Source organism: Ischnura elegans, chromosome 3 (genome assembly GCF_921293095.1).
Source record: "Ischnura elegans chromosome 3, ioIscEleg1.1, whole genome shotgun sequence".
Classification (NCBI taxonomy): Eukaryota; Metazoa; Arthropoda; class Insecta; order Odonata; family Coenagrionidae; genus Ischnura; species Ischnura elegans.
Window position 1 is genome coordinate 1,198,488 of NC_060248.1, and position 13,163 is coordinate 1,211,650.

Here is a 13,163-nt window from a genome sequence, read left to right on the forward strand (position 1 = left end):
GATTTTTGATAAGGTGGTTGAACCCAACTAATGGGACAACCCAGGGTTCTGATGAACCCAACTGCTTCACCAACCCAATCTTGCCCATTTACTAAGTGGTTGGTTATTGTATTGCTTTACTTGGTTTTAAAAAAAAAAAAACCACAAAATATCTCTGATGAGAAAAGGAACATTTGAGTTTGGTAAAGATATCCTGGTGTTTTACCAATAAAAATCTTCCCAGTTCCTTCTGGTCGCTGATGATAATTATTTGTAATTTTGATTCACTGTTCACCGAAACAAGCATCACATTATGACATATTGATTATTAATTTCATTTTCTTGCTATGTAATACTAATTAATCTACTCTATATCAATTCAGCATATTTCTTGTCTCACTCTTGTAATTATGTCATGTTACTCACTTAAGAATTCTGTTGAATTCCAAACATCACTTCTGAGGTTATTATTTACAGAGTGATAAAAATGTATGTTCTTGTCAAAACTATTTTTGAGTGATATTTCTTGAATACTGTTACCTCAATCAATAAACTTTTCAATATTCAGTTCAATTCTAACCACTGAATAATGGTTTTTTGTAAATTCCATGGGGGGTTAAACAGTGGGGGTTCATCCAGTGAAAACCAGTGGACCTGTGATGCCTCGATAAGTTTTCTAGGCATTAATCAGTTCTTGGTGGACGTGTCTTGGTCCCCAAGTTCAAGCAATTTTTGTGGTCATTTTCCCACAGAGGATGTGGCATTTTTTAGTGTCCCCCCCCCCCCAAAAATTTCTGGTACCCCCCCCCCCCCAGAAATTCCTTCGAACTTCCTCGAACTTCCTCCGAACTTATCCGCAGAACTTCTCCCGCCAAGAACTTTTCGCGCTAAGGTTTTTTCGCGCAAAGGATTTTTCGCGCAAAAGGCCTGTAGCAAAATCCTGTCTCTGCAAAATCCTGTCTCTGGAAAATCCTGTCTCTGAAAACCCTGCCTCTGGAAACTCAGCCTCTGGAATCAGCCTCTGAAACAGCCCCGAAACAACCCCGAACCAACCCCGAACCAACCTACCTGCAATGCAAGACTTATATAGGACTACTGCGGAGAAATACTTCTCCTTGGCAAGCAAGGGGAAATCGGTGCTAAGGCCTTAGTATTGCACTTGGAGTGAGAAGTTTTACCATTGTCCTATCACAAACTCTCTCTCCCTCCAACACCTCACCCCAGTATCTCCTTCCCCTCCATGTGTTCCAATGAACGATTCCTCTGATGTCTCAACCCAGAAGTTGAGGGGAAAATTCTGGGTGCTGGCTGTTGTCTCAAAACCAGGGAATGGTGTTTTGTGGAGCGGCCGTTTCTGCAGGGGCAGTGACGCATCAGTGGGCGGTTGTTGAATTCGCCTGGCTACCCCTCCACTCCCTGGAAGAAGCCCTCCCCTCAAATGCTGTCTCGCCTTGCATAGGCAAGCCCTCTTTCTGGTCGAGACCTGCTGGGAGTCACATGTCTTGTGAGCCATGAGATTTTTAGAGCAATTTTCTGCTGGTAATGTTTCCTTTGGGATCATGAATTTACTATCATTGTTTTCTGTAATACTTCTGATTTTTTGAATACTCTACTTTGAATAGATATCGTACGGTAATAACTCGTAAATTGTTTTTGGCTACCTTTTTCTTGTGAGCTGTTTTTCTGTTTGTGGAGTCTTACCCTGATCCAGCATGTGACCGACGGTTGGAGTATTTCCCTTGTCTGGACTTACGTGAAAAATCAACCAGATTTTACGACGTAACGTAACACCTTGCCCTTCTTCCCTTCCACCTGTGTCCTTCAACGATTGTCTTCATCAGACCATCATGCCTCAAAATGTGGCCCACTAAGCTGTCCCGTCCTCTGCTTAAGTTTTTTAGGAGGTTTCTCTCGCTCTTCTTAGCACTTCTTCGTTACCTACACGGTCAATCCATTTTATCTTCATCATTCTTCGGTAGCACCACATTTCGAATGCTTCCACTCTTTGACTTCTCTGCTGCTGTCAAGCCTCGCTTCCATAGAGAAACATACTCCATATCTAGCACCTGATGAATTGTTTCCTTACTTATATGCGGGTACAGTCAGCTGTAAGAGGATTCTTCTTTTCGCAGAAAGCCCTCTTGGCCTATGCTATTCTACTACATATTTATTTTTATCGTTAGTAATAATAATAATAATACGTCTTTCTTTGGCGAGATTGGGACTAGGAAGTGCCATCATCCACCTAACCCCTCGTCAAACATGAAATATATGCAGTTAAATACATCGTCAAGTTGTTCATGAAATTACATGCAGAGAAATAACATAAAAATAAATAGAAGTTCCATTTCCAATCAACAAATAAAATTATAAGTTAACAAAGTTACTATTGACCAAGTGTAAAAAGATGTTAGTGAACGTGGGAAAAACCTGAGGATATTGACTGTCGTCCTTATTAGAAAAAAAACCCACGGCAGGAAAACGCCCACACAAGAAGGGGGCTTCCCAGGTGAGGGTTTATTACTTCGATGAAAATATTTCAGCCAAGCACCGAATAGCAAAAGAACCAAGAGAACGCAGTCTCTCGTCAATCGTCGCGGGGATGTCAAAAAAATGGCCGGCGCACTTCTATGGTCGCCTAAATAAAACCTTTAAGACTTACGCATGATACTTGGAGCGCAGAGAGAGAAACTATTTGCCATAACTGAGTCCGGTATTTACATAAAAGGATAGGAGAGAAGGATATTGCCTCTGCATCTGTATTGATGAGCATCGCAGCATTCAATCAACTGGTGCCGTAATCATTCTAGGAAGCATGGAAGGAATCTCCTTGCAACACTAGGAGTGTAACACTCGCATGCACTAACATTCCAGTCGAATACGCAATCTCATCTGCATAAATCTACTCAAGGACAAAACGCATGAACAGGCACGTTTGCCGTGCCTCCATGGGAGTGAATACTCAAATGGGTGAGAAGTTGGGAAAAATAACAACTTCACGGGAAATGCACTTAATATTTAACTTTGCCGGCCCCTGTGGCGGCGGTATGAGGTCCTCGATTGCAAACCCGAAGGTCGCGGATTCGTGACCCGCCTAAGATAAGTTGCCTCTACCCAGGGCATGCGAATTTGTACTCATAGAGTTGAAACTTTGGGACCCTCTAAGTAAAGACCACCACGAGCTATTTTCGGGGTATATGGAAATAAAAAAAGGAAACATTAATTAACATACAGAATGGTAGACTTCTCTCAACAATCATGCATATGACTTTCTTTGATATAAATGGCCTCTTTCAGGCAATAGCAATACAAAAGGACGCATTTCATGCTAAATAAACGTACTCTCATCCATTATATCCATCAAAGGAATGGAGTAATTGGATAAAAGGACAATTTTCACACAAATATTCACCGTGAAGGAAAACAACTAAGAAATAATCTTACCCGCGCGGTATCCCGAGAAGATTTTTCAAAAGTTGTTCGCCGGGAAAGTGTAAAATCATATATAACTAAGAAATATGTTAAAAGAAAGCGGCGAGTTACGTTCTGAATAAACACAAAGAGAGGAACGAAAGCATAACGGAGATTATGGCAGTTTTAGGATTGGAGAGTCTACAGAGCGGGTGGAAAAGAAGTATAATTGGGGGGTCTTATGGAGGAACAATTAAGAATGATAGAGTATGGGGAGGCTTCGAAAAGAACCGGAAGTGCCGCCCTCCATCGGGAAAAAATTACCGAACGTACATTCAAAGTAAAACGCAGATGCTCTAGAATTAATTTTTTTTAAATTTCCATTCCTCAACAGGTTAATTATTGAATGGAATCACTCACTTGGAGATTTGCCAAAACCATAACCTCGCATTACTCATTCATTTAAAAAAACAAGACTAATTCATTCAGGGCCATTTATGAGCACCATTTATCAATTAATATCGGATGTATTAAACATTTTGTACGCTATTGTTTCATGCTTGGTCCCATGTTTATGTATAATGATGCATAATTTTGCTTCCTACGTTCTTCGTTTCATAAAATATAAACAACTAAGCGCACTTGAGTAACCTTACTCCAGTGTACCAGCATGGTCGATTAAATAAGTACGGAATTTCAGCTTGGACTAGAGATTGAAGAGTAAATATCGATGGACATTTGTTTTTTGGGAGAGCGTAGCCAACAATTTAATTCTGGAACACAAAACAGTGAAATAAAATTGACATAGGAGTCCATTTGCTTTTTGCGTTGTTTTCTGACCCTCGTGCTCCACACGGACGCTCCAGAGAAGGAGAGGGGATGGCGGAGGGGGGGAGGGAGGGGTAATGGAGGGGAGGGACATCGCGGGCACGTCGCGTCGTTTCATTTTTTATTCACGCCGGCGAACGCGATAACTCGCTTTCCGAAGTCACCCCGTCAGGGAGACAATTTCAACGCTCCTTCTCGACCCTTTTTCACGTTTATGATTCCCGCGCGAAATACATTTGCAGCCAAAAAGTCGGATAAAACCTCGCATCGCATCGCATTTTTGGTCAACTAATAGTTAATTTCTCGATATTCAGCATCAGCTGGTAATCGGCGTGTTGGTTGTTATTGTATTATGGCTTTTTTGTGTTTGGTGGTTAATTATTCAATTTTGTTCAGCGGTTTGGGTGTGTAATGGCTCTTTTGGGTCTGTTGTATTTAAAGTGTGGGTTTTCTTCGTAGTTCCAAATTGGTGTGAGTAGCGTGTTGTTTGTTCTTTACCTCACTTCGGTATATGCTATTTATTCGCTGGGAATCGCACGTGCACTGGCTGGTGGTCCGAATGTTACGCATTGGACAGTGGAGTGGGAGAATGTTTTTTTTATTAGTGGAACGGGTGTAGAGCAGAGTGTGACAAATAGATGGCTCTGTCGTCCATTCCATGTCAAAACTAAGTTCATCTGAAAATGCAATTGCAACAATCAACCGTGTGAAAGCACATTGGGGAGACAATTTTTCATCGTATTTTTTCTCGTTTTAAACCCATTCTGAATCCTGAAAGGTCGGAAACCAGTTCATTTCATATTTATCCTCAAAGAGCGATCAGTAAGTTTAAGGGCAGACGCATACTAGCATGCCGAACACGGTGATTACAAAATTGAAGTACTCACCATCATAATGTTCTCAGGCGATTGACACCAGTTTTTCGTCTTGTCGCACTCGCAGTTTTCTGAGCGTATTGACCCTTGCATCCAGTGATTTTCGGTCCGGGACAGGGTCTGACTAAGGGTGCTCGCATAGTGAAGAGGTAAGAGGTGGAGGTGGAGATAGAGGTAGAGGTGGAGATGGAGGTGGAGGTAGAGGTAGTATCGCATAGTAAAGAGGTTTGCGCACGCAGCTTTCCTACAGCCTCGAACACAAGCCAGTCTTCCACTGTGTGGCATCCAGTGTACAAGTTATTTGGTTAGTAGTAACATTTTTTAAATGTTTAGCGATAGCAGTGATGACAGCGACGAAATGTCGTCAGCATGTAAGTGGTGGCTGATTGGTACTTCTAGTAATCGCGAATTCAGTGCTCATCCAATTAATCAAGTGCGACAAGATCTGGGAGAATATCACCATCTGTTTTCCCACCTCCACCTCTTACCTCTTCACTATGCGAGCACCCTAAGGGAGGTAGAGGTAGAGGTAGAGGTCGCGGTACCTCGAGGTAACACAAATACATTGTGTGTTATGGGCGCGCGCATAGTGAGCAGGTCGAGGTAGAGGTGTACCTCGCGGTTCACCAGGAGGTAGCGCGGGACCGCTTTCAAAGACAAACGACTTTGTCTTTTCGAGCGGTGTACCGCGAGGTTCATCGGGAGGCTTCTCCGTGATTGGTGCGTTCCATGCCCCCCCTACCACTCTACCCCTCCCCAACCGCTACCCTATTCCACTGGGCGCTACTCCGACACAGTACGCGACGACGTATGCCTACGGTTCTGTATTTTAAAAACCTTTTATAGTGTTGGTTAGTTTTTCTTAATAACTGTGAACGACAGTAGTAGTGAAATGAAGGAGGAAATAATTATCGCAGTGCAAAGTCGTCCAGCTCTGTGGGACAAAAGAAACAAACACCACCACAACCGTCACGTGTTGGACAAAGAATGGAAGGCTGTAGCAGCCGCATTGAACTGTACAGGTATGTCTAGACTAAATTATACAGGGTGTCCAGCTCTGGCTGTCCGAAACTGTACGGGGTCATTTGTAAGCAAAAAATAAACAAATAAGACAATACAACATGAGATTTGTCTTAAAAAATAAGCCCTTTAAACTTTACAACAGTCGAAGCTGGAGACCTAATATATTAGCAAATTTCCTGGGACGAGGGTATTTTAAACTATAATATATATGGTAATGTAACTATTTTATAATCCTTATATTATCTATTTTAAAGTACCGTATAAGGAAAAGGCCTGAGTCTATAACATAATAAATATTTAGACAGTGGCACTTCATTTTCATGCAAACACTTGAATGTACTGTAACAAATGTACAAAAAGAATTATTGTAATAGGTTAATATAAACAAATCAATACAAAAAGTTAGGGTCCAAGATAATTATTTTTGTTAAAAAACAATTTTTACTTTCAATCTCCTTCAGTTTTTATACATTATTCACAAAGTATGCCTTAAAGCAATTTCTGACTTCTTTCGCACGGTTTGAAGCGGAATTTCTGGATCTCCCCAAAGGTTGTAGATTGGCTTCGGCAGGGACAGGCGGGATGTCGGACACACTTGGACCCCAGCCATCTTTATCAATTATGATATTGTGAAGAATGCACGCAGCCTTTATTTGTTGGTCTGCACTCTCCGGGGATGTTTCAATACACCCACTTAAAATCCGCCATTTAGCATATAAAATGCCAAACGCACATTCAATTGTCTTTCTCGCACTAGACAGCCGGGTGTTGTACACATCCTCAGCTTCACCTACTGTTTTTTGTGAGAACGGCTTCATCAAATATTCCCGCAAAGGATACGCCTCATCCGCAATAAAAACATGGGGCACCTTAACATCACTTCGGGGCAAACATTTTTCACCTGGAACGTTTAGTTCCTTCCGTTCCAACAACTTGCCCAAATCCGATGCCTTGAAAGTGCCCCCATCACTTTGCTTGCCATAACCACCTACATCAACAAATAGAAATTTGTAGTGGTCATCTGCCACTCCTTGCAGAACGATCGAAAATGTTTTTTTGTAATTGAAGTACATGGACCCAGAAAGCGCTGGACATTTTATTTTGCAGTGTTTCCCATCGATGGCACCAATGCAGTTTGGAAATTTCCAAACTTCTTCAAACCTCCTAGCCACAGTTTCAAAATCTGAAATTGTCGGAATGGGCATATGCTTTGGTTGAAAGGTGCCCCATAGTAGTTTGCATACATTCCTCACAATTTTTCCCACTGTATTATCCCCCATCCGGAATGAAAACCCAAGAGTCATATAACTGCTTCCAGTTGCCAAGTACCTGCAATAGAACAACTCAATACAGTATATTTACATCAACACAATCAAAACGTAATAAACCCGTTATTATAAATATCCTATTGTCGATAGACTAATCAATAAACTATTGATATGTTTTGGTAATATGTGTATACTTTCACAGGGTGTCAATTGTGTCGCGGAACACCTCAAGATCTCCGAAATCATTGAACATGCGGTAATAAAACTTAAGACATTACTAGATAGAAATATAATTTAATAAACTTTTCTTCATGATAAACCCTATGTCGGCTTACGATGAGGCAGCAGAAGATTTATTTATTTATTAAAAATTAATTAATAATTTCTGTTACTGTGTATTCCTTATGGAAGAATAGCTTACAGGTTTTTCTTATGTGTACAAGTTGTCACCTATATTCAATTCTTCAATTTGCCATGCTTTTTATTTTGTATTTCAGATAAAGATGTGAAGCTAATCTGGAAAAATCTGCGAGATGAATTCCGGAAGCAATATAGCAAAACTCCTAGATCTGGAGATGCAGCTCCAGACTCAACATCATCGTGGAAATTTTTTGATTCTATGCTTTTCCTCCGGGACCAATTCGTTCCGAGGAAATCAACAGGGAACCTGACTGATTTGTCCAACGACACTAACTTTGATGAAGGGCAACTGAACGACGATTTCGTTGAGGAGCAGGTGGATAGCCTTTCCGTGATGGATAACGAAGAAGGGGATCGTGAACTTACACAAATTGACATTCCGAGCACACCTAATCAAAGTGGAAGCAACAATTCGTCGCCTACACCTACACTTACATCAAAGAGAACCACGGAGGAGTACACCAGAACAGGGTACAAAAAACGATTAACAAATCAGGCAAAAATTGGCCAGGAATTAGTAAACATCGAGAAAGAAAAACTAAAATTAAAATTGAACAAAGTGGATGAAGTTAACAAGAATGACGAAGATGTGGGTTTTTTTAACTCTCTACTACCACATGTAAAAACGTTGGACCCAAGAAAAAAATGATGTTCAGGATGAAAGTTCAAGAATTATTATTCGACATGGCTTATTCACCGGAACAGGAACCATCGTACAAGAACCGTCCCTCAAACCCTGCCATGAGTCACCGGTATGAGTACTACCCTCACACTGAAACCAGTTCATTTGCCCACACTTCCTCTCATACACCGACTCCGCTAACATCACCAGATATTGAGGAACAACACAATGTCCAGAAATTTACTAACATGTAACAAAGTATTTTCAAATAACAAGGTTATCCTTAATTGTATAATGTAATTTCATTTATTACTTTCCGACTATCCTTAGTGTAAACTATTAAATAGTTATTTCTTCACCTTGAACTAAAAATTGTATTACTTAGCACCGAAAAAGTATTTAACTGTTTGAAATCAACAATAAATTCATGACTTGATTATTATATATAATATACTTTTATACTGAATGATTAATTACTAATCTTACCTTATTGTTACCACAATCTGTTCTTCAGAGCAGATAGGGTTAATATGGAGGTTACAGTATTTTCTGCAATTATCCAGCTTTGGTGACACATTGGCGCAAATGTATGAAAACGTTTCAGGTGACATCCTCATGTACTCCTGGAATTTGTCAGGGTATTCTTTTATTTGGGAAAACAGATGGTGATATTCTCCCAGATCTTGTCGCACTTGATTAATTGGATGAGCACTGAATTCGCGATTACTAGAAGTACCAATCAGCCACCACTTACATGCTGACGACATTTCGTCGCTGTCATCACTGCTATCGCTAAACATTTAAAAAATGTTACTACTAACCAAATAACTTGTACACTGGATGCCACACAGTGGAAGACTGGCTTGTGTTCGAGGCTGTAGGAAAGCTGCGTGCGCAAACCTCTTTACTATGCGATACTACCTCTACCTCCACCTCCATCTCCACCTCTACCTCTATCTCCACCTCCACCTCTTACCTCTTCACTATGCGAGCACCCTAAAGGGACTAAATTGAAGCGATTACAAATATCCCGTCGAAAAATAGGCCTCAATAGCAAACACGCGCTCCTCATTACGAGCTCCTCGTATTCAAACACAAGATGGCGACGGACCTTTATTGGAACAATACTATATTATCACGCCTCAGGAACGAGATCACCAACAAACTCGACATTAACCGACGAAATGGCGCACAGTTAAACAAATAAGGAATCATGTTTCAATTTTATTTTCGATCCCATCTATGAATTAGCGTAAACGCTTGCGTAATTCACGAAAAACGTAAAATAAAGTCGCACATAGAGGGAGAAACTCACCCCGCCCTCACCCCCTATGAGTGAGGCACTTAAGTGGGTTGTTCTTGAGACTCGGCTCGCCATTTTTACGAATTATTAAATTGAGGGATGAAAGAAAAGAATATCAAAGAAAATTGACCCCATCCTAAAACACCCCAAGGCTTCGTGAGATGAAATGAAAATTCTTACAATAATCATGAAATGCAATGGATTATCTCGAGGCTCGTTCGAGAATTAAAGGGAGTCTGAGAGGAGGAGGGGGTGGAAGAGGGTTAGGAAAGGGGGTGGGCGCGAGAAGTATGGGTCGGAGGTGAGTGAGGGGAATTCTCTGATTAGAGGGCAACTATCTTCTAACGTACTGTAACAAGAGTTTTTATGTTGTGTTTTTCTACTTCGTATTATCATGCCCCACGTCGTGGATAAACATTAACACGAAAAACTATTGATTATTTTACCTGAGAAGAAACTACGATTGCGATATCTTTTCTTAACTTATATTTTTATTCCTTCGCCCCGGCTTGCTCGTCGGAAAAGATTGCAATTTACTTGACAAAATGAAATATTCCAATTTACAGACAATTAAAATATTCAAAATAATTCATATACCCTTAGGTCATGACCAACTGTATATACTAATTTAGACAGCAATTTGGTATATGAATGATTATTCCTTCTTTTAACTATATCGTCTAATTATTTGCCACACTTCACCACTTAAACTTTCCACAAAATCCCATTACTTGATACAAAAGGATACCAGTCAAAAACTTAATTCTTTGCCAATTAAAACCTCTTGCCTCATGGCTTTTCGCATCGTATATGAAAATAAAAGTTTATAGTAACAACACAGTTGTTCGACGACACAGGTTGGTTTGTCCCTCTGTGGTCTGGAAAATCCTATAAGCCTGCGTGGTGTTCGTCCTTGGCGAGCCCTCAGCTTGGTCCCGTCCTGTTGTAAAATCTCCCGTTCCCCTCCTTAATTCCAGCTCCTTTATCAATTCTCCTTTTCTACGTGGGCCATGTCTCGCACGATACCACACAATGGAACTTCCCTCTACCAAAAAAAAACTCGCGTGCTCTCTCTTTGCACTCCGACAGTTTGATCTACAATTCCCTTTGTTGCCAACGCCTCCACTCCTTAGGTCTATTGTTTATTCTCTAATTTCACTTTATGGTGGATCTCTTATTGTTATTTTAAACCATTAGGTGGTAAGAGAAAAAATGGCGAGGCCAGCGTTACATTACAGTGTGTTGAGATGGTATCGCCTTCGAAGGCTACCCACAGCCGCGGGTAGACGGAAGCAGAGAAAAATCATAAAAAAGGAGAATTGTGCGCCAGTGCAAAGGAGGGGTGAGGGAGGAATCCTTCCACTTGCACGGACATGAGACACACGGAAATGAGAAAAGGGGAGGGATTCCCTTAGAACACTTGTTGCTAGTGTCGATAATTCATTCGTTGTAAGTGTCACCCTTTCATCACCGAGAGTCGGAATATAGTAGTGAAGGAATTTATTGAGAAGGGCTGTGAAGGAAGGAGGTGAAGCCAGTATGACTTCAGGAAGTGCAAAGAGAGGAAAAGAAACGAAAATAACGGAACGACTAACTTACATACCACCGATTTGGAGAGGCAAATACTTCCGGCCAAGTTGCTAGACGACCTCTCACGATGATCACTCCGCCTGGAACGACCCCTCGTCCGACGCGTCCCCTTGGCAGGACGACTCATCGCCCCCACAAGTCTGCGACAGCGGCGACCTCCCCTGTCGCCCAGCTAATTAACCCCTTGCGCCGTAATGGCGAGACTAGCTCGTCATGAACTTTCGACGCCAAATCGCGCGACGACGAGTGTATCTCGTCGTCGGATTTTCATAATTTTAGCACTATTTAGAGGAACAATACACTTATTTTGAAAGCTTAAAAATGATAAAACATGCTTAGTAAACATAAATAATTCATATTTCATGAAACATAATGCATTGAAAGGATTAAAATGATTTTATTCGAGTAGCGATAGCTGTGTTCTCCACGCTTAGTAATCACATTTTATTTCACGGTTGTACGTTGATTAAAAGTTACAAAATATCATTTTATCACCTTCCATTTAAAAGAGAACAATAGGAAAAAAATACATAGCTAATATAAGCACGGTATTCGGAAAATTAATCGAAGGCCTTAAAAAAAACCTATTCAGCGGATGCACGTGACCCGTCACAGTGTGTCGAAGACTAAAATTTTTGCCCCTCTGACGAAATAAAAGAAGATGCGGTAACTTTGTGATTCCACATGCATTTATTTATAGATTCATTTGCTTCCATCGCCCCGAAAACAGCACTGTTTTTCCTTAAAATCGGAGGGTTTTCAACAATTAAAATAGGACAATCACAAACAACCACGCCCTAGTTAGGAGTAACCTCTCCAGGCGGGCCTCGAACCCGCGACCTTCAGTGTGGCAGGCGAAGACCGCACCCCGCCGCCATCGAGGCCGGCAAAATTACTCAAATTACCTGGGTTACGAAGAGGAATTCCATCACAATAAGAAACAAAGTATACCAGTGCGTCTTATCGGAATACGTGTAATTGATAAAAGCTTACTACTTCAAATTCGAGATCCTCTGAATAAATTGACATGCAATTGGAGGGTCATTGCTTTTTACTCAATGCGATTATCAAAATTTACGAATTCAATTCTGGGACAAACGGAAAGTAGCAAATGTTCCTGCCAATTTCAGCATCCATAGTTGCAATGTAATAAGGGAAGGGATGAAAGGGAAGGGCTTTCGCAATTAATGGCCCCAACAGGTTTTGCTGCCATGCGTGAAATTAGTACCAGGGCTTCACCCATCGCCTGATTCGATCTGCGTGCAAAAGCGTCCGCGGCTAATAACGTGATGACCCTGCGGATAAAGCTTTGTGCTACTGACCGAATGGGCTGAGGCACCCATTCCGTACGAAACATTTGGACAACAACAAATAAATTATTCCGAGAGCGAGATGGCTCAGGAAAAAGAAACTTGACCCCCTATCCTTAATAATTCAACTTCGCACGCGTGCAGCTTATTGTTGGATGGCATTTACCCTCACATATCCCTTCCAATTTGCAAAATCAGCAACATTTCTGAATTGACAACTGTGATAGTGACTGATGAGTAAAATATGAAGTAATTCTTCTCTGGCGAATCAATTACGTTAATTCTTCTCGAGATTTCGACCGTTTTAATTCGTTTTGTATTACCAACGTTTCAATTTACGACTCGCTCATCGTCATCAGGGTTCTCAATTCTAGCCATTAGCTACAGCTCAGATGGATAATTAATAATCCAGTCATTCTTAAAGGTAGTAACATCAAACCAAATGATCCGTCAAAAAATGTGCATTTTCCTCTTTCATACAGACAATCTGAACTAATTGCCATTTTATGCTGCAAAATGAAATTTTCTTCATAA

The 13,163-nt window shown here is 41.0% G+C and overlaps 1 protein-coding gene across 1 annotated transcript; it reads left to right on the forward strand.

Moving 5' to 3' along the window:
• The first annotated feature begins 5,985 nt into the window (after nt 1-5,985).
• On the forward strand, nt 5,986-8,680 carry LOC124156645. The gene is made up of 3 exons (XM_046531302.1): nt 5,986-6,115; nt 7,882-8,393; nt 8,510-8,680. The coding sequence occupies exons 1-3, from the start codon at nt 5,986-5,988 to the stop codon at nt 8,678-8,680; spliced, it is 813 nt and encodes a 270-aa protein (XP_046387258.1).
• The last annotated feature ends 4,483 nt before the right edge of the window (nt 8,681-13,163 follow it).

Excerpts from the sequence above, each read along its gene's own strand:
- LOC124156645 (XM_046531302.1), top strand. The coding sequence starts at position 5,986 with ATGAAGGAGGAAATAATTATCGCAGTGCAAAGTCGTCCAGCTCTGTGG. Across the intron at positions 6,116-7,881 it reads AGCCGCATTGAACTGTACAG|ATAAAGATGTGAAGCTAATC; the intron begins GTATGTCTAGAC and ends TTTGTATTTCAG. Across the intron at positions 8,394-8,509 it reads TTAACAAGAATGACGAAGAT|GAACCATCGTACAAGAACCG; the intron begins GTGGGTTTTTTT and ends TCACCGGAACAG.